The following is a 27,031-nucleotide window of genomic DNA, read 5'->3' as shown; positions in this document are numbered from 1 at the left end:
TACTATGCAGAAAAGAATAACACAGCTCCCTTTTTCTAGTTTCTGCCAAGAAATGTTTCTTCTTAGAGAAAGATATAAGGTTCAACTTCTTCATTGTTTTTTTCCCTTCTATTTTGCTAATGATATTAAGTGCAACACATTCTCATATCATAAGGGTGCCAAGGTGGTCACCTCTGTCATGTGGTGGCGGTTTAGTCACTCAGTCACGTCTGACTCTTGCAACCCCATGGACCGTAGCCTGCCAGGCCTCTGTCCATGGGATTCTCCAGGCAAAACTACTGGAGTGGGTTGCGATTTCCTTCTCCAGGGGATCTTCCCAACGCAGGGATTGAACCCGGGTGAATTCTGTTTATTAAACAGACCGGTTTCTTCAGTTCATCCTTCTACTTGCCATGCCCTATTAGCTAGATATCAGTAGAGGCTATAAACAGATGTAAACTTAGATCAAAACCCACCCTAGTGGGTATAAGCTGAGCAGATCTAGACTGAGGGCTAAGCATTGTCACTCTGCTCCTTTTGGATTATTCAGGGTGAACTCAGTTGAATTTATGTAAATCTGACTCTGTGCCAGCACTGTAAAAATGTTCCGTTGATCTCTATGTTTTCCTTTTATATGTGCAAGCAATAGGCAGTCTTTTCCCTGCCAGCGTTAGGGGACTCTTAAATAGGTCACAATAAACTTTTCCTCAAGAAGCATTTTGAGGAGACATCTGCTTGGCTTTTCTCCTGTAAAATGTTTGAGTACACGGAACTGTGCACTAATGAAGAGCTATACTAAAGATAGAGGAACCGAAGTACTGAATCTCATTATCAGAGATCATCACTAGTCTGTTTTCCATCCCTCAGGTGTTAAAAGGTCTGTTGTTTACTATTACCTTGAAAAGTAATCATATTTATGTAAGTCTGATGTCCCAAGATAACTGCTTCCTTCTTACGACCTGCAGCTTCTCATAATTAGGCCTAAAACTTTATACCACAGAGGTGTTTCAAAGCCCTCTACACGATAACATCCTTCAGCCCTCTAATTAGTGTTTATCATAGCCTGCCTTTTGTTTACACTTCTGACTCAAATGTTTAATTACGAAGATGGTAGTCCTAGAAAACTATGGATAGCAGACCTAACTCTCCCACCCCGACCTATATTCACTCCTCTCCTCCACGCATGGAGCACACAGAAGCTGCCATGTTTTTAAACCTCTTGGTTATGGTAGATATTTTTAGCAGTGAATCATTTATTCAAGCTAGGAATCAGAGACTTCCCAGGATGTTTTTTTTTTTTTGGTTGTGGTGGGTCTTCAGCTCTTCTAAAACTCTCAGGCTCTTCATTGCTGTGCGTGGGCTTTCTCTAATGGAGGCATGCGGGCTTCTCGTTGCTGTGGTTTCTGTTGTTGCAGAGCACAGGCTTTAGGGCACATGGGCTTCAGTAGTTCTGGCACACAGGCCTAGTTGCCCCGTGGCATGTGGGATCTTAGTTCTCAGACCAGGGATCAAACCTGTGTCCCCTGCACTGGCAGGAGGATTCTTAACCACTGGACCACCAAGGAGGTCCCCAGGATTTTTTAATTTGGTGCAAGAAAGTATGTGAGTTAGCCACCATGTAGTGGTGGGAGCAATAAAAAGTGAATTTAAGACAGCTGTTGACTTTGCTGTCCCAGAGAGGACATGTTATTCAGTGAAAGAAAATGAAGCTGATCCACAAACATCCAAGGACACAGAGACAAAGTTCTGTGGCACTCAAGTCCCCAGTTCCAGGTATGCCTCATCCACCTTCATGCTTACCATTCCTACATTCCTGTGGTGTGGTTTCTAACTTTTGCTGATTTTTCTCACTGTTGTACATCTGAAATCAATCACAGAGCCCAACAAATAGAATATACCGGATTTAACAGGTAAGATAGATGGATCTACATTTATATCTATATATATCTACTGAATGAATGTTGAATAAAATGCATTGCCCTCTAATTCCAATATTGCCTAAATTCCCCTTTTAACCTATGTTGGACGTCAGCCACTTTTAACAGAGTTCTAACCTCCGAGATAACCTACAACTACAACACCTACTGCATACATTACTTATACATCTCTTTTATTTTTCTAAACTGGAAGAAAACAATGAGGCTATCAGAGAGTGGTCTAGAAAAATTAGGGCACTGTACACCAAATGTGAAATAAGGAATGTTGAACTTGAGAGCATGTGGCGCTATCCACTGGCACGGCCCCTCCCTCAATACTTCCATTTACGCAAGCCATGTTAGAAACATCACTTAGTGCCTTGAGACAGGAAGGCAGAGACCGCTCCTCCAAGAATCTAGTAACTTATGGTGCTCAGGGTAACAGTGGAATTGCAACCCCTTGAAACATGGCTTCTGATCACATGGATTTATATCAAATCATGCTCCTCTAAGCCTATCTGACACAAGCCAGGCTTCCTAAACCAATTCTTTTTCTTTTGGTGAGGAAAAAAAGTTATAATAGTGACATTTAGGTTTAGAAGACCTTTGTACATCATTGTGCAAGGAGAGAAGGTGAGTATGAAAGTAAGTACAGTGGGAAAAGGACCCTGCCCAGTATCCTGAGTTACTACACAGCATGGTGCACCATGGGTCTGTGCGTACTTCCCAAATACAAGTTCACTTTTTCTTTGCACCATTTTACAATGTTTTCCTAACCTGGCTATTCTCCCCATGTCATACCTGACTTTCAGGGCCCCAACACACCTTAATTTTCCCCCTGCCTGTCATCCCCTGAATCAGAGCTCTTAGAATCCTATGCTCCCCTCCTCTTTCTAGTGTCTAGATACTTAAAGTGTGTAATAGAACCATACTTTGAGTTGTGCAGCTTAGGAAACTCCTTTTTAAATTTACACATGTTCCAGTTTTCCCCTGCCTCTATCGTAGCTTCTACCATTCCCACAACTGCAATATCTGGATCACCATGATTCCTTCAACACCTGTCATCTGACATCTTGACTCCTCCCCCAAACTGAATAAAACCTTTCTCCTTATTAAATCTCTCTGACAATTTGCTCAAACTCATTGAGGACACTTAGCATGCATACTTTGCAGTATCTTCATTTATGCAAATATCATATGTCCTGGTTAGAATCAGCTTCTCAAGGGTAGGAACTATATCTTACTCATTGTTGTATCTATTACAGGGACCAACTTCCTGCTACACAGAATCAGAGTTCAGTAAGTGTTTTCGAATTTGATTTTAATCATTTACTTATATTGAGACACTGTATAGTCCATTGAAATGGGAAAATTTATAGTTTATAACTAACTGGATTTGAATTTAGAAGAAAGCCTCCCCAAATACCTTCATAATTATATATATGAGATAAACAGAACTCAATTCGAAGATTTTAGTAGAGTAAAAGCACTTTAAAAAGCCAATTGAAATGTAAAATAAATTTTGGTCAGCAAGTTAAAAACATAAACCAACAATCTCACCTGAAAATGGATTCATTCAGACTGTTAGACTTTTTGCCTCTCCAAAAGATAGGCCCATTATTCTCTTCTTTGACTAAGGAAAAAAGAAAAGTTAATTGGTCATTAATTACATAGTTTGAGCTTATAAAGAAGCTATAGTTACAGGTACTGATTTGATGACTCTTGCATAAGTAAATAAATAAATAAATAAATTTAGCTGCGTTGAGTCTTAGTTGTCTCATGCAGGATCTTTCACTGCAGCGCATGGACTCTAGTTGTTGCTCAGGCTCAGTAGTTGTGGCACTTGGGCTGCCTGAACCCTAGAGGAAGGTTCCTCACAGGCTCTTCAGTCCCTGGAGCAGGCCCCCAGGTTTCTTCCACTATTTGGCTCTTCTCTTCCCCCTTTGGATTCCCTAAGAGGCTCCAAAATCTTTTCAATAAATTCTCTTTGGCATTAAGGCAGAATCAAATTGTTTGTACTTGCAAGCTAATAATCTTTACTAATACGTAAGTGTTTAGGACCCCAGTCATCACAGGCGCTTGAAATGGTAGGCATTTCACAAATTCAATACTAAATGTGATACAAATAACACCTTTGGTTTTTGTTAGAATTAAGTAGAACATATTAGTAGAACACCTGTGGCCTAGGGGTCAGACAAGTTTGAGCTTATCTCTTCTTCAGGACCACATATTACAGGATGTCTAGGAGGTGAACCACAGGAGTCATATGTACAAACTCCTTTCCTGGGCAGTACCCAAGCCACGAAACAGGCAGCTTGGAGAAGCGGAAACACAGAGTACAGCACTGCCGGCATGCTGGAGGGGAAAGAGTGCCGGGGCTGCTTCACTGAGAAGCTGATACTACCCACAGTCAGCCTGTACCTAGCTAGCTTCAAGTCATCTCTTAAGCCTGATTTCATCCAAGTTCACCAACCAAACTTGAACTTTGTCTTTTTGTGTATGAGGACACGAAAAGGTTGTGACAAAACTTTAGTGTCAGTGTCCCTGCCTCTCTATATTAGCTTTTTAATTTGTAACAATGGAGTGGCTAAGCTTAGGATCATCTGTTCTCCACTGAGAAATGAAGTATGGCTAGAGTTGTGTTTCAGCACTTGGTGGGATGTCTGGTCTCCTGGATGCCAGTGATTGGAACCTGGCAGGGCTATACTGGCAATAATGACAAGAGAGCCTGAATACAGATAATAGAGAGATCTGCCCCTGTGTTATCTCGTGTGCACCAGCAGTCTTCAATCTTCTTCAGTAGCTTAGGTAGGAAGTCCTTCAGCCAGTTCGGCACAGTGTGTGTCTGATGGTACATGGTGCTGGTCAGCTGAGGAATACTTTCAGAAGCAACATGCCAAAAAGAATGAACCTGCTGTTTTGCCTGTAGGAGGTTTGATTATATTTGTCAAATCTTATTTCTCTGGGGAAGACTGACAAGCTTATGTATTGATAAAAATTATCCAGAGACTTCCCTGGCAGTCCAGTGGCTAGGAGTCTGCGCTCCCAATGCAGTGGGCATGGGTTCCATTCCTGGTCGGGGAACTTTTATCCCACGAGCTGCATGGAGCAGCCCAAAATTTTTCTTTTAAAAAGTTATCCATTTAACCTAAGAGACTCATCAGTGTCTTGTTGTTTTGGCTTTACCCCACATCACTAGTTTTAAAAAACATGTAGGTTTTAGGTTTAAAATAAAAATTATGCACATACACATGTATACATATGCACAGACATATAAAAAACTTTGATTCTGTTTTTGTTTCATTAAATTATTGTGTCTTGTTCTGGTTTGGGGATTAGTCTACCTCACTTTATGCCAGTGTTTCAAAATATGCCACTAAAACCTTTAAGGTCTTTTCCATGATTCTAGAACTGCAGTGATCAATTTGGTAGCCATGAGCTACCTGTGGCTATTAACATTAAAATTAACTAAAATTCAGTTAGTAGCACTAGTCATCTAAGGTCCTCAACAGCCACAGGTAGCTGATGGATACCGTTTAGACATAATGAGACTAGATATGGAACAATTCCATCATTGCAGAAAGTTCTATTGGATAGCGCTATTCTAGAATGTACCTGAAACTAATGGGCATTGATAACCCCATTCATTCTAGAGCTCGTACTGTTAATACAGCTCACCACTGGCACTCTGCTGTCACCAAGGTTGTTCATTCAGAGTTTACTAATCATGCCCTTCATCTGTGCGCGCATACTAAGTCGCTTCAGTTGTGTCTGACTCTTTGCAACCCTATAAACTGTAGTCCGCAGGCTCCTCTATCCATGGGATTCTCCAGGCAAGAATACTGGAGTGGGTTGCCATAAAATGTGCAATTCAGAGTGCTAACTGTGGCCCATACAGGATTACATGTGTACTATAGAGAAAAGCCTCTTTGTAGCTCCAGAAAAGTTGGGCCTAATTAGAAATCCTGCTTTAAAATATGGTAATTAGACTCAGTATTTATATTAAAAATGATCTGAAATTTTGAGCCTCCTTTGTTAAGATGATCTACTTGATTGGAGTGGGAGCACCTTTACCACATGACACAAATATTCCCTAGGCTTTCACCCAAGAGATTTGGAGTTCTAATAATTATCTTTATTTAAATACTCAGTAATTAATGTGAGTGGCTTCTCTAGGCATGGCATCATCATTATTAACATGAAGGACTCTAGTAATGACTACCATCAAATAGACGCTTAGATAGGTTTGAGCGTATCTCTTGCTTCAGAAGTACATGTTACAGAATGTCCAGGAGGTGAACCACTGGGGTCCTGTGCACAGAGCAATACCTAACCCAGGAATAAGCAGCTTGGAGGCCAAGAGGAATCTGAGCACATCAGTGCTGACTTGCTGGAAAGGGGGCATGTTTTTTATCCTCCAATGTGTGCTACGTATGACTCCTTGAAACAGCAATCATTTCCTGTTTTTGAAAATCCCTTTGCCAAAGTGTCAGATGGTACCTTTGGAAATGAAAATAAAGGAGAGGAGGGGAGAGGTGTCATTCCATGAATGTGTGTGTGAACAAAGGATACGTTTTAAAAGACTCTTCACTGTTTTTAACATCATTTGCAAAGTTTCTAGGAATTTAAATTTCATAAAACTTCTACCTATAATTGGTTTCTTTAATGCATGTTTTCATCTTCTTATACGTGTTAAGGGAAAGAAGCCAAGAATAATTATGCTTGTGGACAAGGATAAATATGCATTTAAGGCAACCAACACCAGTTAGATATCCTAATTAGTGTGACAGGAGACCTGGTGAGCAACCAGGGATTTAACAAGTTTGCTAATTAGAGCAGCTTTTAAAAACAGCCGCCATGCTCTAGAGTGTCGATGTGGTAAGGTCCTTATCCAGGACAGTGTACAAACACTGGACATTTTTCTCACACTCAGTAGCTCTTCAGTACTCCAAAAGGTTGACCCTGATTTTGAGTGGAGTCCAGTGAAGAGTGAACAGGCTGGTACTGGTTGGTCTGTCTACATTGGCTAGATGCCAGAGGTGGAAGGGCCTATCCAGTGAGCCACCGTGGATCTCATTCTTTCTTTCTCTCTCCATGCTAAGCATGCAGTCTTCATAGCTGCTTACTTTCCTGCTGTGTGCCCAGCCCTGGCCACATGATTTCACATAATGCAATGACCTTGTGACGCTAGTAACAGAGACAAGGACGCTGAGGCTCACAAAAAAGTTGAGTGACTTGCAGACAGTCATACAGCTGGGAAAGGTGAGAACCAGTATGCAAATCTGGCTTAGCTGAGTCCCAAGTCTATGCCTTTTTTTCTGCTTTTCACCAGCTCCCAATTATAGGGATGGATACTTTAAAGGACTCCTTTGTATACATGTACATTTCATATACATATATCAAATACATATATATGTGTATTTTTCATGCACAAAATAAGACCAAGAAAGTAAGCAGTGCCATGCTGAACTATATAATCTATTTTTATCCAGTCACCCTTGAATTTTTAAAACTTCTCCATGAGAAATGTTTGGGAAGGGCCCAAAGCGTGAAACCTAGAAACAGGCTGCCAGGAGTCCGGACTCCCCACCTCCCTTTCTCTAGATCATCTGGATCTCCTTAGGCACAACTGGAAAATCACACACTGAGCTCCCTAAAAACAAGATCTAAAGGTGACTTTTCATGTTTTTAATCTAGATGTGAATCATTCTTGGGAACAGATTTCCAACCAATATTTTTGAATGAAGAGTGAATGCTGTTGCTGCTGCTACTGCTAAGTCACTTCAGTCGTGTCCGACTCTGTGCGACCCCATAGATGGCAGCCCACCAGGCTCCCCCGTCCCTGGGATTCTCCAGGCAAGAACACTGGAGTGGGTTGCCATTTCCTTCTCCGGTGAATGCTGTTAATAAACCACAATTATCAGGGCAGGGCTGGTGACTCCCTTGCTGGTAAGAGGCCCAGGGTTCAGAGAGATGACTATAAGGAGTTTTCCTAAAGCCAGGTGTTCACAATCTTTCTGGTTACCCCCTCACAATCTTTCTGGTTACCCCCTGCACTTCTTCACCAGGTTTTTTCATTAAAATCTCTGATTGTTGATAAGGTTACTAAAATCAAACAAGCACTGACCAAAGGGAATTCAGAGTCTAACTCATTCTTTTTTTAAACCAATATTTAGTGAAAACACTTTCCTCTCTTTTTTTCTTTCTTCTTTTATTTTCCTTCCTCCCTTTCTTTCTTCCATACATTTCTTTCCTTCCTTTCTACTCATGGCAAACTAGGCCCAGGCACTATGCTGCTGATCATGGATAGCCAGCTTATCCTCAGTGTGAAGAACCGAATCTTCTCAACATCGTTAATCATAGGGAAAAGCAAGTCAAAACCACAGTGTGCTGTCACCTCACACCTGCTAGGATGACTCATCAAAAGGTCAAAAGATAACACGTGTTAGCAAGGATGCAAAAAAAAGAGAACCTTCATGCACTGTTGGGAGGGAATGTAAGTTAGTACAGCTATTCTGGAAAATGGTATGGAAGTGCCCCCAAAAATTAAAAGCCATCCCACTTCTGGGTATATATCTGAAGGAAATAAAATCACTGTCTCAAAGAGATATCTGCACTCCCATGTTCATAGCAGAATTACTTAGAGTAATCAAGAATTGTGTAATGGGGCTTCCCAGGTGGCTCAGTGGTAAAGAAACTGTCTGCCAATGCAGGAGATGCAAGAGGTGTGGGTTCAGTCCCTGGGTTGGTGAGTACCCCCAGAGAAAGAAGTAGCAACCCACTCCAGTATTCTTGCCTGGGGAATCTATGGACAAAGGAGCCTGTCGAACCACAGTCCACGGGGTCACAAAAAGTTGGACATGACTTAGCAAATGAGCACACACAGTCAAGAATGGTAAACACCCTAAGTGTCTGGCAATAGATGAATGGATAAAGAAAATGTAGTGTGTGTGTGTGCGCGCACGCGTGCGTGCGTGCTTAGTCGCTCAGTCCTGTCTGACTCTGTGACCCCATGGATGGTAGCCCTCCAGGCTCCTCTGACCATGGAATTTTCCAGGCAAGAATACAGAGGCAGGTTGCCCTTTCATACTCCAGGGGATCTTCCCGACTCAGGGATCAAACTTGTGTTTCTTGCATCTCCTGCATTGGCAGGTGGATTCTTTACCACTGAGCCACCTGGGAAGCCTGTGTATGTATATATGTATGTGTATATATGTATACATATACACACACAATGTAGTATTGTCCAGCTTCTAAAACAAAGGAAATTCTTCCATTTGCAACAACATGGATGAACCTGGAAGACACTGTACGAATAAGCCAGGCACAGAACCTGTAAATACTGTATAATCTCACTTGCGTGGAATCTAAACAAGGAACTCACAGTAACAGTATAATGGTGGTTACTGTTGTGGGACTTGGAAGTGGAGGTAAGGGAAAAAGGTAGGTGTGCATCAAAGGTTACAGAATTTCAGTTATAAATAAGTCCTGGAGACTGAAATGTATACCATGGTGACTGTAGTTAACAACAACATGCTGTATATTTGAAATCTGCAAAGAGAGTAGATCTCAAGTGTTTTTTTTTAAAAAAAAAAGCAAACAAAAAAGTAACTGTGTGTGGTGATGGATATCTTAATTAGCCTGACTGTGGTGGCCACTTCACAGTGATGACTTTGATATACATATTTCAAAACGTCACACTGTACACCTTAAATATCAATACATAGATTTGTATTTGTCAATCATACTTAAGTAAAGCTGGGAAGGAAAAAAGAACATTATCTTTTTATCTCCTATAGAAATGTATCTTTTCTTATGTCACCTAAAGAAATATATTACATACCTTTTTTGTTGTTAGCATTGGCATGATGAAATGGAAATAAGAATTTCCTGACACCTTTTGATTTTTCACACTCTTTTTTTAAAACAGTTGAATAATAAATGATACGAATGTGTTGGTTGGTTTCTCTATCTGGTGGACTTAGAAATTCTGGGTAATCATCAATCTGAAAAACAAAATGAATAGAGCTAATTAAAGACAAATACAACTGCTCATCTTTTCTGGGATAATAAATCCCCCAAAGCTTATGGCAATTTTAAACTGCATTCTTTCTTCTTATTTTTTTCCCTGGGAAATCTTTCCTCTTATTGTTAGGTTTCCCAATTCCTCCTCTATTCATTTTATTCTTTACTAAAAATGTGCTCAGCAACAAAACCTAAGAAACTAATAAATAGTAAGTGTCTTTATTTGTTAAAATATACCCTACCACTTCCATTTTAAAATTTTTTTAAGAATTTTAAAGGCCTTAAAATGTATAATTAATTGGGTTTAGACTAGGATTTTTCTCTGCAGAGGACAATAGCCATTTGTAGAGAACAGTCTACAAAGATTCTGTGAATACAAATGTCAAGGTTTAAACTATTGGAAGTTTCCTACTTCTACACAGCTTTTTCTTCTCTCCAAAGTGCTTGTTTTCTATTCTTGGCTGAAAAGGAGAAAATCTCAATAAATATTTAGGACTTTTAGATCTTATTTATTTATTTTTTTAAATTTTATTTTATTTTTAAACTTTACATAATTGTATTAGTTTTGCCAAATATCAAAATGAATCCGCCACAGGTAATCTACTTCCCTTTTTATGACAGATAGGCAGCAATAGCACATGATTGAAAAGCTAAGAGTAAAGGGAATCACCTGTGTGTACCTGTGTACTAAAAGCTTCAGTCGTGTCGGACTCTTTGTGACGCTATGGACTGTAGCCTGTCAGGCTCCTCTGTTCATGGGATTCTCCAGGCAAGAATACTGGAGTGGGTAGCCATTTCCTTCTCCAAAGGAGAATCACCTGACACATACTTAAAACTATTAATTCAAATGTCAGGAGGGATTGCTCTGTACTTTTTACAGGTGCTTAGAATTTGGGTAAAAATGTTTCCTGTGATTGTTTAGTTCCATCATTTTCTTTTCACAAATATAAGAAGGAGATTAATGATAATAATTAAAACTCTTAATTCTGATACAGAGTAACCAAAGATAGGAAGATGGAATGAAAAACTGTCAGGACCTACTTAAATTATTTTCAAATATGTAGGGTAATTCAAATCAGGCTAATGAAACAAGGCCTAGTGGAGAATGTGCTTTAGTTGATACAAAGTTTTATAGTTAATAAAGGAATTCTGCACAAGAGTCCTCAGAAATGCCTTTATTTTGGAACCTGCAAAGTTTATAAAATTAGAATGTTACACATAAATAGCTAAATTTTATGATTTGTGTAACCGTATTCTGAATATGTTTCCCTTGCTTTAGTCAAGATAAATTATGAAATGCTTTGAAATAGGCAAAAAAGATTACCTAGGTGTTCTTCTTTTATCATCTTTAAGCTATTTTAAAACTGTAAGTTGTAAAAAACTGATAATAATTCAAATGATTTTTGTTCATAATGATACGGATTGTTTGTGTCCAGTGGAATAGAATTGATCATTGCCATCTGATACAAAGAACAGCTATTGGATATCTGCACCAGTGTGAATTTGTTTTCTAACTTTACTGATCTGAAACTATTAGCTCTTTCTATATCTGCTGCTGCTGCTGCTAAGTCACTTCAGTCATGTCCGACTCTGTGCGACCCTATAGACCGCAGCCCACCAGGCTCCCTGACCCCGGATCAAATCCGAGCTGCCTGATATGGGAGTGCAGAGTCTTAGCCATTGGACCACCAGGAAAGTGCTAATTAGTAATACTGTTTGTTTTTAATTTTTAAATGTATTATTTTTGCCTTGGCTGGATCTTCCTTGCTGTGCCCAGGCTTTCTCTAGTTGTGACTAGTGGGCTTCTCACTGTAGTGGCCTCTCTTTGTTGGGGAGCTTGGGCTTCAGTAGTTTCAGTTCTCAGGCTCAGGAGTTGTGACTTAGTTGCTCAAGGCATGTGGGATCTTCTCCAACCAGGGATCAAACCCTTGTCCCATGCATTGCAAGGCAGATTCTTAACCACTGGACCACCAGGGAAGCCCCTACATTAGTAATTCTTAAAAGAACTCTGTTCTCATGGCTTGTAGAGATAAGTAAAACCACTTATGTAAGTAAAATGTTTCTGCCCCAAAATAAGTACATTTAACATCTAATATTTTAAATGAGCTGTGCATATTCATTGGAAGGACTGATGCTGAAGCTGAAGCTGCAATACTTTGGCCACCTGATGCGAAGAGCTGACTCTTTGGAAAAGACCCTGATGCTGGGAAAGATTGAAGGCAGGAGGAGAAGAGGTGGCAGAGGATGGTTAGATAGCATCACTGATTCAGTGGACATGAACTTGAGCAAACTCTGGGAGATAATGGAGGACAGGGAAGCCTGGTATTCTGCAGTCCATGGGGTCACAAAGAGTCGGACATGACTTAGCTACTGAACAACAGTTCTTTATATTGTATTTGTATAATGTGTGCCACGTGCTTAGTCGAGTCTGACTCTTCGTGATCTCATGGACTGTAGGCCGCCAGGCTCCTCTGTCCCTGGAATTTTCCAGGTGAGAATAATGGAGTGGGTTGCCATTTCCTCCTCCAGATCTTCCTGACCCAGGGATTGAACCTGAGTCTTCTGTGTCTCCTGCATTGCAGGTGGATTTTTACCCACTGAGCCATCAGGAAAGCCTTATTAGTATAATATCTCAGTGTTATTAGCTATATTTAAGCATTATATAAAAATCATGTTCATTCATTCATTTTTACAAATGAGATGTAACTTTTACAATGTCTTTGAAAACAAGCTTCATCACTACCCTTAGAAACATTTTGTCTAGTTTTTTGGCATGGCTTTATTATCTTTGTTTTGCATATCATCAGTTCAGTTCAGTCGCTCAGTTGTGTCCAACTCTCTGCGACCCCATGGACTGCAGCACGCCTGGCCTCCCTGTCCATCACCAACTCCCAGAGTTTACTCAAACTCATGCCCATTGAGTCAGTGATGCCATCTAACTATCTCATCCTCTGTCATCCCCTTCTCTTCCTGCTTTCAATCTTTCCCAGCATCAGGGTCTTTTCCAGTGAGTCAGTTCTTTCCATCAGGTGGCCAAAGTATTTAAGTTTCAGCTTCAACATCAGTCCTTCCAATGAACACCCAGGACTGATCTCTTTTAGGATGGACTGGTTGGATCTCCTTGCAGTCCAAGGGACTCTCAAGAGTCTTCTTCAACACCACACTTCAAAAGCATCAATTCTTCGGCATTCAGCTTTCTTTAGAGTCCAACTCTCACATCCATACATGACTACTGGAAAAACCATAGCCTTGACTAGATGGACCCTTGTGATAAAGTAATATCTCTGCTTTTTAATATGCTGTCTAGGTTGATCATAACTTTCCTTTCAAGGAGTAAGCATCTTTTAATTTCATGGCTGCAGTCACTATCTGCAGTGATTTTGGACTCCCAAAAAATAAAGTCTGACACTGTTTCCACTGTTTCCCCATCTATTTGCCATGAAGTGATGGGACCAGATGCCACGATCTTAGTTTTCTGAATGTTGAGTTTTAAGCCAACTTTTTCCACTCTCCTCTTTCACTTTCCTCAAGAGCCTCTTTAGTTCTTCTTCACTTTCTGCCATAAGGGTGGTGTCATCTGCATATCTGAGGTTATTGTTATTTTTCCTGGCAATCTTGATTCCAGCTTATGCTTCATTCAGCCCAGCATTTCTCATGATGTACTCTGCATATAGGAATTCCCTGGTGGCTCAGATGGTAAAGTGTCTGTCTACAATGTGGGAGACCCGGGGTTCGAGCCCTGGGTTGGGAAGATCCCCTGAAGAAGGAAATGGCAATCTACTCCAGTACTATTGCCTGGAAAATCCCATGGACAGAGGAGCCTGGTAGGCTACAATCTATGGGGTTGCAAAGAGTTGGACAAGATTTAAATAAGCAGGGTGACAGTATATAGCCTTGACATACTCCTTTTCCTATTTGGAACCAGTCTGTTGTTCCATGTCCAGTTCTAACTGTTGCTTCTTGACCTGCATACAGATTTCTCAAGAGGCAGGTCAGGTGGTCTGGTATTCCCATCTTTTTCAGAATTTTCCACAGTTTCTTGTGATCCATACAGTCAAAGGCTTTGGCATAGTCAATAAAGCAGAAATAGATATTTTTTTGGAACTCTCTTGCTTTTTTGATGGTCCAGCGGATGTTGGCAATTTGATCTCTGGTTCCTCTGCCTTTTCTAAAACCAGCTTGAACATCTGGAAGTTCATAGTTCAAATATTGTTGAAGCATGGCTTGGAGAATTTTGAGCATTACTTTACTAGTATGTGAGATGAATTTTCTTGTCAGTTGCCTTATCAGACTTTCTATTTGAAAGGTCTGAGTAATAAACTAATCATAGTCATTTAACATCTCTGTCTTCTACAGATAGTTTTTGTTTTATTGAGATGCTTGCTTGAGAGTTCTACTATAAACTAAAGATCAGAGTTTGTGTCTTCAACAAAGAAGGCCAGTTTCAGAGCCTCCTGGGAAAAGAATTGAGCCAGGTTCTCCAAACTATTTTTAAACATATTTTTATTGAGGTATAATTGACATATAATTCTTCAAAGTATTAACACTTCAACGCTGACCTGATATTACATAGTCAACCCTCAAGACTGTACCAGTGGGCTGAGTCAGGATTTCCAGGATTCTATTATATCAAGAAGTAGGTGACTTCATAAGACTCCCAAGCCAATATTTATCAGAATAAGAATTAACAGTTTAGGACAAGATGAAACTGATGAGGGGAAGTTTATTTTTATTATTTCTTTGGACTATTATTAGTATTGTTTTAATGTTCTGTTTTTCTGGATACGAAAGGAAGCTCTTTCTCTTTCTTCTTAAATAATAATCAGTATGTAACATAGCAATTTAGTAGATTCTACTTTTGGAAACTGAAAATGTTTAAGTATCAGATCTTTACTGACTCCCCCAGAATTCAGAAACTTTTAACTTGATTGAATAAAGATCTGCTTTCCTTTTTACCAGGATATAACCTGACAGACACATTGATTGTATAACTACAGCCTTACATGAAGTGTAATATTTAAGTAGAATGCTGGTTTAACCAGGTATGACGGGCCATTTTAAGGGCCAAAGTTTGGCTGTACCTACGGAACCAATGTTAACAAAGACTTCCTAGGAAAACTGGCCTGGTACCTAGGTGTACCAGCCTCACAGGTACTAGGAAAGTCACTCCCTGGCAGACTAGAAAACTCAAAATTTTTGAACCTCAAGAAGACCCTCCAGAAGAAATTTCAAGATCTCAAAAATCACTCAAATTTTATTGGTACTGCAGGAGAAATCTGGTGGTTTCTTAAGCTTGATTTCCTAGCTGTAGGAAAGCAAATACAGGCTTTTAAAAGTCTAACTTGCATTCATTATGGAATTTCCAGATAGAAGTTAAATCTACAGCAGTGGTAGTTGTTCAGTACCCTAGATTTGCAAAGTATTTTTAAGGAGGCCTATCTAGTAAATTAACAGTCTTGTTGCACCTATGTAAATAATCTGGCCAGCCTGAAGAGTCTTATTGTGATAAAGAATCTTTTCTCAGAAATTCCCTGGTGATCCAGTGGTTAGGACTTGGTGCTTTCACTGCAGAAAGCTGAGTTCAGTCCATCGTTGGGGAAAACTAAGATCCTACAAGCTGTGGGGCTTGGCTGAAAAAAGAATAACCTTTTTTTTTTTTTTTTAGATTATTATGATAGTGGCGGTGGGAAAGACTTTAAAGTGGGGACAGGGGTGATTAGTAGAAATTCTGCTGGGGGTAACCTATCTATGTGTTTCATTGTCTTTGACATATTTTACAATGCTGTTATTTGTAGAAAACTTTGCTGTGTTTTTTAAAAACATACAGAAACATAGCATTTCTAAGAGGTAAATCTATCAACTTTTGTCCTCATTTCTTCCTTTGTTTATGCTTAGAAATGCCTTCTATACCCTAAAATCAGATAAATATTCACCTACAATTTATATTTCCTTTATGGTTTTCTCTTTTACAGTTAACTCTCTAATACTTCTGGAATCTTTATTGGGAGTGTTCCTTAAGACTTCAGTCTGTGATTCCAAGTGTATTTAGTGTTACTCTGATGAAAATCATGCCTAAGTAGAGACTGAATGCAAATAAATATGTAAACATTTCTGAGTCAAATTGCTTACTAGCAGTTTTGGGGAGAGAAAAAGTATTTATAATTTTTGAATAATTACAGTTCATGAAAAACAGCACACATTTTATATAATAATACTTGCAGCGAATCTATAAGGTAGTCATTGTTAACTCCATTTTGCAATGGAAAAATCCAAGATTCAAAGAGTTAAGTTCACAAAACTAGTAAACAAATGGTGGAACTAGAATTACAAATCAAGTTACTCTGTCTCTAAACCCAACTTTATAAAAAAACAACTAAGGTTTAAGTGCACAGCCCTATTAGTGGTCAGAGGTGGGGGTTTTCTCAGAGAAGAATTTCTTTTAAAAATAAGGCAGGAATCCAAAAAGTAATCAAGCAGCTGGATTCATTATTGTGTCAGAGTTTCAGTCAAATTATGCTAATTCCTTCATTTGGAAGTAAATAGAGTCAGACCTCTTTTTTAGTTTCTGTAATCATCGAATTTGCTTAGCTCTGTCATTCTAGAACATGGTATCTTGCTTAAATACACTAAGGTGACATTGTATACAAAGAAGTCATTTAAATTTTTTCTGTATTCATTGGCATCAAAAAGTGTCCACGATATGCTGGAAACTAAAAAATAACAGATTATAAAACAGTAAGTGGAGCATATGGGCTTCCCTGGTGGCTCAGGGCTTCCATGGTGGCTCAGACTATAAAGAATCTGCCTGCAATGCAGGAGACCCAGGGTTCGATCCCTGGGTCAGGAAGATCCCGTGGAGAAGGGAATGGCTATCCACTTCACTATTCTTGCTTACAGAATCCCATGGACAGAGGAGCTTGGCAGGAGGAGTCCATGGGGTCACAAAAGAGTCACACATGACTGAGCAACCAACACTTTCACTTTTCATGTGGAATATGGTTCCATGTGTGTTAATTCATTGATCAGTTTGTAATATTGTACTCCATATTTATTGTACTCCATATTTTCTTGGATGTATGGCTAACTGTGGTTATCTCTGGATGATGGAATTATATGTATATAATTTATTTTCATTTATTTATAAGAATCATCTTGTTTGCTGATCTTTTTTAAAAAAATATTTCAGCTGGTAGTCTGGCATCTCATAGTCATAAAACACAGATGTGTGCATTCTTCCCTGAAAAGTCTGTCACCAAAGAGTTCGGGTTGCAGGGGTGGAACAGTAAGCACAACATCTAATATGATTAACAAAAACAATTTGTTTACAGTAGCCTCACTTTTTAAAAAAGCCATTTTTACGCACACTGTGACACCCCATCATAAGAACAGAAGTGTTAAATGATTCCTGATAGCAGTCACACAGCTAAAGGGATACATCTGTGTTGGAAAAGGTGGGGGGAGATGACAGATGTGATAAACAGTAACTGTGAATAGTGGTAGTGCCAAAATGACCCGTCACTTTTCACCTTCCCTCTTCTCTCTTATTGGTTCATCTAACAATCATAATCTCAGTTGCAGATCCTATGAAAACTAATGTATAGACAGAGCAAGACTCTGACATACACAATTAATTCACTTGGACTTTAATTAACAGGGCAAAGTGTTAAAGAAAGGAAGGTGGTCTCTCTTTTTACTTTCACATTTAAAAATTTAAAAAAAAAAAATTAATCAAGATCTTTTTTTCAAGACCCACAGCATGCTTGTGAAGCATGAGAGGACCACCCAGGAGCCAAACAAGGCAAATTTACTCATCCGTGGGGTGTTGGCCTAGTTTTCTGACTAGAAAGCCTCTCCACTGGCATCAGTGAACAGGGCAAGGACACTTAGTCCAAATCAGCACCTGAAGAAAGAAAAGAAAGCTCTTAAAGGGGATAGAACTGAACTCCGTCCCTTGTTAGCAATTTACTTTAGATGTGGTGTTATCTGAAAAAAAAGATATTTTGCCTTTGCACTGGACATCAGAGGCATCTTTAGGAAATTCAAAAGCCAAAGTTTTAGCCCAAAGGAGAGAGAGGAATGAGATGGGGGTGGCAGAGGGGAAGAAGAGGAGGAGGAGGGGAGGGAGAAGGCAGGAAAGAAATTATAATGATCCTGCAGAATTACCTTTGTTTAAAATTTTCTAACTTTATGTCCCAAATAAGCTTAAATATTATGACATATTCTATTTTGTAAACTCTTAGCTAATTTAGGTTGGAAATAAGATTATCCATTGTTTCATACAGCATTGAATTTATGTTTTTAGGACCATTTTTCAAAGCTGAAAGAACTGCTTTTACTTCTAGCACAGGTAATCATACCTGTAGAATATCTACATGAAAATAACCATAGAACTCCAAATTGAGACACATGACAGATTTTTCTTTCTATGACTTGTTGACATAAAAACTCTTAATAAAATAATTAAACCACACTATTTATATATAGGTCCATCTAGTTAAAGCTATGGTTTTTCCAGCAGTCATGTATGGATGTAAGAGTTGGACTATAAAGAAACTGAGCGCCAAAGAACTGATGCTTTTGAACTGTGGTGTTAGAGAAGACTCTTGAGAGTCCCTTAGACTGCAAGGAGATCCAACTAGTCATTCCTAAAGGAAATCAGACCTGAATATTCATTGGAAGGATTGATGTTGAAGCTGAAATTCCAATAGTTTGGCCACCTGATGCGAAGAACTGACTCATTAGAAAAGACCCTGATGCTGGGAAAGATTGAAGGCAGGAGAAGGGGACAACAGAGGATGAAATGGTTGGATGGCATCACCAACTTGATGGACGTGAGTTTGAGGCAGGCTCTGGGAGTTGGTGATGGACAGGGAAGCCTGGCATGCTGCAGCCCATGGGGTTGCAAAGAGTCAGACACAACTGAGCGACTGAACTGAACCAATTTATATATACTCAATAAATCACCTCTTTTAAATAAAATTGTATTAAATTATTACTGATCCAGTGCTGTACTTCTGCTGTTCCACTTATATAAATGGTAACTTTAGCTGTCTGCTTTTTCTCATTAGACACTGAGGCTGACAAGGTGGAGTTATTTCTCAACAGCCTCCTAAGTGCTCCCTCTCAGTCAATATTATAAAAACTCTAAGACTATTTGAGGAGATCAAACCAGTCATTCCTAAAGGAAATCAGTCCTGAATATTCATTGGAAGGACTGATGCTGAAGCTGAAACTCCAATAGTTTGGCCACCTGATGGCAAAGAACTGACTCATTGGAAAAGACCCTAATGCTGAGAAAGACTGAAGACAGGAGGAGAAGGGGACGACAGAGGATGAGATGGTTGGATGGCATCACCGACTCGATGGACATGAGTTTGAGCAGGCTCCGGGAGTTAGTGATAGACAGGGAAGCCTAGTGTGCTGCAGTCCATGAGGTTGCAGAGTCAGACACAATTGAGTGACTGAACTGAACTGAAGACTATTCATCAATTGTAGTGCTTCCTGATATATGACCTTTCTTTGCCTCTGAAAAAGGTGCTGACCCCCGTCGCTACAAATATGGAACCCCATGCTCCAACCATGTCCAAGAGCACCAGCTGCTATCCTCCTATTAAAAGCTAGGTCTTGGGGGGAATTCCTTGGCAGTCCAGTGGTTAGGACTCCACACTTACACTGCAGGATACACAGGTTCTGGTCAGAGAACTAAGATCCTGCAAGCCACATGTCCCCCCCCCCCCTCAAAAAAATTGAGTCTTGGGGAAAATCTTAAAAAACAACAACAACAAAAAACCTGTATTACTGATGCTGAAAACTCAGCCTCTGTGTACTAGTGCCAAATTGAGTTTTGGGTGAAGTAGAAAAGAATAGCTTTATTGCTGTGCCAGGAAAAGCAGGCTTGTGCCGCTGAAAAACTGTGTATCCCAACCCAGGAAGATTTCATGAGGGGTTTTATAGCATTGGTTCAAGGGTCAGGGTGTTTATGAGGATCAGGGTGTGTAGGGCCTATACTCCTTTAATCTGACCTCAGGTGTTCCTCTCTGGAATGAGGAATGCTAACATCTTCCATTTATGGGGAGTTTGAGTTCTGTAAGGTGCTCAAAGAAATTGTTCTGTATATCCCTTAAGGGGGAGCTTCCCAGGTGGCTCAGTGGTAAAGAACCTGCCTGTAGTGCACGAGCCGCAGGAGACATAGGTTCGATCCCTGAGTTGAAAAGATCCCCTGGAGGAGGAAATGGCAGCCCACTCCAGTATTCTTGCCTGGAGGACCCCATGGATGGAGGAGCCTGGCAGGCTACAGTCCATAGTGTCACAAAGGGTCAAACACAACTGAAGTGACACAGCACACACACACGCAGGCATCCCTTGGAGAGGAACACAGACCCTGCCCCAAGGTTGCCATATTGTTTCTTGGCTGCTCCTCCCTTGTCTCTGCTTCCCCTCCCTTCCCTGATTAGCAACTGTCTGAAAGGCTTCCGTGGCCAGGAGCCCCACAAAGTCCTGCTAGGTTTCACTGCTTATGTGATGGGGGGGAAAAAAAAAAACCATGCTGGCTCACCAACCAGGAATACCGTCCCTCAATCTGTGAAGTTAAAAAAGTAGGTAGGTGTGCAGGAAAGGGTTAACTCTCCAGGTCTGAGCTGCTCATACCTTGCATCTTGGGAGATGGAGGAGCCTGGCAGGCTACAGTCCATGAGGTCACAAAGAGTCGGACACTACTTAAGTAACTTAGCACACACACATGCTACTCCACTGGACAAGGACACCTGGAAGCTTGCACCTGGTATCTCCTGGATTCCATCCTACACACCTCCCTTTGCTAAATGTAATCTGTACTCTCTCACTGTAATAAACCATGTCTGAGTCCTGTGAGTCCTTCTAAGACCCATCAAGCATGAAGGTAGTCTTGGGGACCCCCTACACAGTTGGACAGCCATACCCAAGCATTAAAAGGCAAATACATCAGTTTGCCAGCAAAGGTCTATGATAGTCAAAGCTATAGTTTTTCCAGTAGTCATGTACGGATGTGAGAGTTGGACCATAAAGAAAGCTGAGCACCAAAGAATTGATGCTTTCAAACTGTGGTGCTGGAGAAGACTCTTGAGAGTCCCTAGGACTGCAGGGAGATCAAACCAGTCAATCCTAAAGGAAATCAACCCTGAATACTCATTGGAAGGACTGATGCTGAAGCTGAAGCTCCAGTACTTTGGTCACCTGATGTGAAGAGTCGATCCATTGGAAAAGACCCTAATGCTGGGTTAGATTGAAGGCAGGAGAAGAGGGGGCCAGAGGATGAGATGGTTGAGATCACGATTCAACAGACATAATCTTGGGCAAACTCCAGCAGATAGTAAGGGACAGGGAGGCCTGGCGTGTTGCAGTCCATGGGGTCACAAAGAATCAACACGACTTAGCGACTGAACAACAGCAACCCAAGCATAAGGCCATTGGCTGCCTATACCATTGGTTATACCTCCTTTGGGCACTGCAGAGCCTTGCCCTTTCCCAGGCTATTAAGTCCTGAGGAGTCAGCCCACCTTCTTATCCTTCCTTTTCAAAGAACTCATAAGATTCTGATCCTTGAGGCCAGATTTGCTCCAGAGTGAAGATGGGAAGAAGAGATTAAATGTTCAAACAGTACCTTACAAAATGTAATAAAATTTAACATTTATTGAATACTTATTACATGTTCTTTATAGGTATTACCTCACTGAATCCTCATAGAACTCCTAGTGTAGGTAAAACTATTCCCATTTTACAAGGGAATTTGAAGAACCTAAGGCTGAGAGAGTTAAGCGGCCTGCCCAAGGTTCCTTTGCTAGTAAGTAGCAGACCAAAGATTCAAAATGAATCCTGTGCTCTTAACTTATGCAAATGACATGCAAAGTATAAAACATATATGCACACAAAAGAAACATACTGTGGGTCTAAAAATAAAATTGCTTCTATTATGAGATGGTGCAGTGGTATGATGAGGTAAATTTTTGTGTTTCTGTATTTTGTAATCTTATTGTGAGACAGTGTTTAAGGACAAAGACTGCTGTACAGACATTATTACTATGGTAACAAATGTCACAGAAACCTCAAAAACTCCAAATTTTCTAATTACTAAATGGACCCATTTGGCTCTCATTTCTTTTTTTCTTTCTTTTTAAACTGAAGTTTATGTGTATTGGATATTAATCCTTTATTAGTCATATCAGTTGCAAATATTTTCTCCCATTCAGGAAGTTGTCTTTTTGTTTTCTTGAAGGTTTCCTTTGCTGTGCAAAAGCTTTAAAGTTTAATTAGATCCCATTTATTTTTTGCTTTTATTTCCTTTACTTTAGGAGAGATAGGTAACTCTCACTTCTTACCCATTTTCATGAATTGCCCACCTACAGAGTTTCTATCAAAAGCCTGACATCAAAGAGGGACTGACACATGAAAGAGAACCTCAGACCTAGAAAGCCTTAAAAATGAACATAAACTCATGTACAAAGGTCAGGATTAAAATCACTTGGAAGTCAGATTTCTAAGTGGAAGGTACTAAAATGTCCTAAAGAAAAGCCATCAAGCAGGCAGCAATCAGGTTAACTGGTATGAATTATTCTCATTAAAGTCTTATGAACCAATTCGTTGTTTTGTTGTCCTAATTATTAAGTACATCATGACCAAACTAGGTCACCTTGACAGAAATTTGGAATGCTGGGGAAACACTATGAACTAGCAGTTAAGAAATCTGATTTCTAATGTGGTCTCCATTATTTAGTTATTATGTGGCTTTGGTCAAGTTACTTATTCTCTTTTGGCTGTGATTTTCTCAGGTTAAAATGAGAAATGTGGAATCAATTAAGGTCTCTTTCAGCTTGAATATATATATTTTAAAACATGAAATTATAACATTACAATATTAAAACTTTGTTAATGACTGTACTTCAGGAAATGTATTTGCATGATCAGAAAGAACCACAAGAGCTTCCCTGCAAAGATGCAGGCAAAGGGTATCTACTGAGTCCTGTTTTGTGGGAGGAGAATATATGTAAATATGTAATTTACCTATGTATTTTGTTAAGAATATTCCTTATAAAAAATTCTGTATCTATATCCCAGAGAATCTTGTAAGAGGTATTGGTACTTGTGGGAGGAGAATATATGTAAATATGTAATTTACCTATGTATTTTGTTAAAAATATTCCTTATAAAGAATTCTGTATCTATATCCCAAAGAATCTTGTAAGAGGTATTGGTACTTATAGGTATTAGCCAACCTATAAGAAATATTAAATGCAGTCCTTTATTCTAGTTTCTTTATGCTTGAGATTTTCCATATGAAAAAGTAAATATGAGAGCGATGACAACCAAATGCAATGTGTGATCCTTGATTGGATCCTAGTTTGAACAAACTGAAAAGACATGTAGAAACAGAAAAGCTATGTGACCTTCGCTAAGATAGGCTCCACTAGGTTCCACTGATTTGGCTAAAACATACTGAAGAAAGGCCTTCCCAGGTGATGCTAGTAGTAAAGAACTCACTTGCCAGTGCAGGAGACAAGAGACGCAGGTTCAACCTCTGGGTCAGGAAGATCGCCTGGAGGAAGACGTGGCAACCCACTCCAGTATTGTTGCCTGGAGAATCCCATGGATAGAGGAGCCTGGAGGTCTACAGTCCATAGGGTCACAAAGAGTCGGACACAAGCGAATCAACGTAGCACACACACATATTGTAGAAAGCTGATGAAGCACATGTTATTCCCTCCTTTTATGAATACTCTGTCCCTTTTTTTTTTTTTGCCTAGAAACTTCTAATCTTCCTTCAAGATGAAACTCAAAGGTTACTTCCTTGGTGAACCATTACCCATTCATCCACCTAAAAGAATATGTCACTTTCTCTTATCCCACAATATTCTATTTAATCTGCTTTCATATTCCATTATAATCATCTGCGTATCATTTTTCTTCTTTTCCATCTGGCTTACCTTCCTCTCTAAATTATGAGTTATTCAAAAGCAGGTTCCATTTTTTATGCATTTATACATCTGTAGTATAAATGAATACTAGTAATTCAAAATACTGGTAAAATGCTCTCTATAAAATCTAACATACATTCAGTAGAACTATTCAGTGTAGAAATAAGAAAGACATAAACCAGAAGAAAAGGCAAAAACTGAAGGCAAACATCTGTTTGGAGACCATTTTACTTAATAAGCTTCCCAGGTGGCTCAGAAGGTAAAAAGTCCACCTGCAACGCAGGAGACGTGGGTTTGATCCCCGGGTGGGGAGGATCCCCTGGAGAAGGGAATGTCTTCCCATTCTTGCCTGGAAGATTCCATGGACAGAGGAGCCTGGTGGGCTACAGTCCATGTGGTTGCAAAGAGTCACACACGATTGAGCGACTAACACTTTTACTTTTTTTCACTTTTACTTAATGGGACAGTGGGTAATTGAAGTAAGGCCTTGATACAGGTAAACTGTGAGACATTTTTCCGCTTCCATTGTCATCTCAGGACCTAACTTCCTCTGCACAGCACATTCTAACTCTACAATCTCCCAAAAAGGGAGGAAAGCAAGTAAAAAAAATTTACTCAAATTGCAATGTAATGAATCACCTGTTCCAAGATTATTTCAGAGCAAATCTGAAGGAGGAGCACTGACAAGTCCAAAATATTTAATATCCTGATGAAATGGCCAATCAGTATATGGAGAGGCCATCAATGAACCTCCCTCAAAATTAAACCACGTTAGCTATCACCTACACATTAGCTATCACCTATGTCACACTGTACTTAAGCTTACTCCCAAGTGGAAGCTATTTTTATATTTCAGTTCAGTCGCTCAGTCACGTCTGACTCTGCGACCCCATGGACTGCAGTACTACAGGCTTCCCTGTCCATCACCAGCTCCCAGAGTTTACTCAAACTCATGTCCATAAAGTTGGTGATGCCATCCAACCATCTCATCCTCTGTCATCCCGTTCTCTTCCTGCTTTCCATCTTTCCCAGCTTCAGAGTCTTTTCTAGTGAGTCAGTTCTTTGCATCAAGTGGCCAAAGTATTGGGGTTTCAACTTTAACATCAGTCCTTCCAATGAATATTCAGGACTGATTTCCTTTAGGAGGGACTGGTTGGATCTCCTTGCAGTCCAAGTGACTCTCGAGGCTTCTCCAGCACCACAGTTCAAAAGCATCAATTCTTCGGCATTCAGCTTTCTTTAGAGTCCAACTCTCACATCCATACATGACTACTGGAAAAACCATAGCCTTGACTAGACGGACCTTTGTTGGCAAAGTAATGTCTCTGCTTTTGAATATGCTATCTAGGTTGGTCATAGCTTTTCTTCCAAGGGGCAAGCGTCTTTTAATTTCATGGCTGCAGTCACCATCTGGAGTGATTTTGGACCCCCCAAAAATAAAGTCTGACACTGTTTCCACTGTTTCCCCATCTATTTGCCATGAAGTGATGGGACCAGATGCCATGATCTTAGTTTTCTGAATGTTGAGCTTTAAGCCAACTTTTCACTCTCCTCTTTCACTTTCCTCAAAGGCTCTTTAGTTCTTCTTCACTTTTTGCCATAAGGGTGGTGTCATCTGCGTATCTGAAGTTATTGTCATTTCTCCCGGAAGTCTTGATTCCAGCGTTTCTCATGATGTACTCATGATGTTTAAGTTAAATAAGCAGGGTGACAATATACAGCCTTGACATATTCCTTTCCTGATTTAGATCCAGTCTGCTGTTCCATGTCCAGTTCTAACATTTAGCATTTGGCAAAGCCTTCCACTGTGGTGATTGTGCAGCCTCCACCAGGTGGTTTTTTCCCATTGTACTCTCCTTGGGCTTTAGCATACCAGTTCCTGAGGAAATCTGAGTAGGTGAGCTATTTTTGGAAAGTGTGAATATTGCTGGCATGAATGATCCACTCATAGATTTCAAAAGGAATTACCCATTAGGAGAATGGGGCCCTGCCTTCGCATAATATTGGAGAGTCCCTAGATTATTTTAATGTTCGCTTGAAAAATCATTGCCTCAGGACTGAGAGCCACACCTCAGGAATACTAAAAGAAAAAAACAAAAACAAAAACAAAAAAACACCTTGCAAATCCTGGCCCTGTGAAAAAGATACTATATTCCATCTGGGTCTTTGCAGCCAAACCTGTCCTTGAACCTCATCAGCAGCAATGACACCAGCCTCAGTTGTGAAGGACAACAATCCTGAATACAGATCGGTGGTGTGGGAGACTGGAAAAGGTGTTTTGTTTATCCACTCCCCTCCTTCCTGACACCAGATACTCAGAAACCATGCAATGTGCATACTGAAGTAACTCTATTGTCCTATTGCAAAACCTAAAAGCTTCTCAAGAAATAGTAATACCATAAGTTTGCAGGAGGCCAGTTGTTACTATATGCATAGTGGTTAAAGAATGCTGGCTGTGATGTCCAAAGGTTAAGTTTACATTCCAGCTCACATGTTTTCAGATTATGCAACTTATACAAGTATTTACCCTTTCTCTGCCTCAGTTTTCTCATCTATGCAAGAAAGAGAACATCACCTTCCTGAAAGAATCTATACACTGAAATGAGATAATCCACTTAAAGTGGCTGGCACACAGTACATACCCAATAGGTGTCTGTTATAACTCTTGATATTTGATTGTTCATAAGAACTTCAGTAGTGCAATGCTGAGCCAGATTCATGGTCCACTCAGTCTGGCATTTGTCTCTGATGATGGCAGCAAAAGGCATTTGGGGAGAGAGATGAATGCTCTTTCTTGTTATTAAATGAATAGGCATTATTTAAAAATATCCCTAATTTTTTTGACTAAATCTCTAAGAATAAAATGGGCTTCCCTGGTGGCTCAGACAGTAAAGAATTGGCCTGCAATGCAGGAGACCTGGGTTCAATCCCTGGGTCGGGAAGATCCCCCTAGATAAGGGAATGGCAACCCACTCCAGTATTCTTGCCTGGGAAATCCCATGGACAGAGGATCCTGGTGGGCTACAGTCCATGGGGTCACAAAAGAGTCAGACACAACTGAGTGATTAACACTTTCACTACACTAATAATAATATATCATTTATGAAGAAGTCTGCATCATTTTTGACCATATTTATATTTGCAACTGGTACCAATTTCTCTTAT

General features: G+C 40.0%; 2 protein-coding genes across 2 annotated transcripts in view; one reads left to right on the top strand and one right to left on the bottom strand.

Annotated features, from left to right (window-relative positions):
* Window positions 1-27,031, bottom strand: part of LOC104989799 (chromosome unknown open reading frame, human C12orf56) — a 77,181-nt gene that overhangs the window by 38,425 nt on the left and 11,725 nt on the right. The window contains exons 2-3 of the mRNA XM_010841586.1: window positions 9,739-9,901; window positions 3,456-3,528 (exon numbers count right to left, since the gene is read on the bottom strand). Coding sequence (XP_010839888.1) covers window positions 3,456-3,528; window positions 9,739-9,901 — 236 coding nt within the window. The remainder of the gene's footprint in view (window positions 1-3,455; window positions 3,529-9,738; window positions 9,902-27,031) is intronic.
* XPOT (exportin, tRNA) overlaps window positions 3,173-27,031 on the top strand; it is a 92,244-nt gene continuing 68,385 nt past the window's right edge. The window contains exon 1 of the mRNA XM_010841588.1: window positions 3,173-3,194. The gene's annotated coding sequence lies outside the window, so the exon portion shown is untranslated. The remainder of the gene's footprint in view (window positions 3,195-27,031) is intronic.

The sequence above is a fragment of the Bison bison genome, unplaced genomic scaffold (genome assembly GCF_000754665.1).
Source record: "Bison bison bison isolate TAMUID 2011002044 unplaced genomic scaffold, Bison_UMD1.0 scf7180017864163, whole genome shotgun sequence".
NCBI lineage: Eukaryota > Metazoa > Chordata > Mammalia > Artiodactyla > Bovidae > Bison > Bison bison.
The sequence above is the reverse complement of the archived record's forward strand: the minus strand, read 5'-3'. Positions and strand labels throughout refer to the sequence as shown.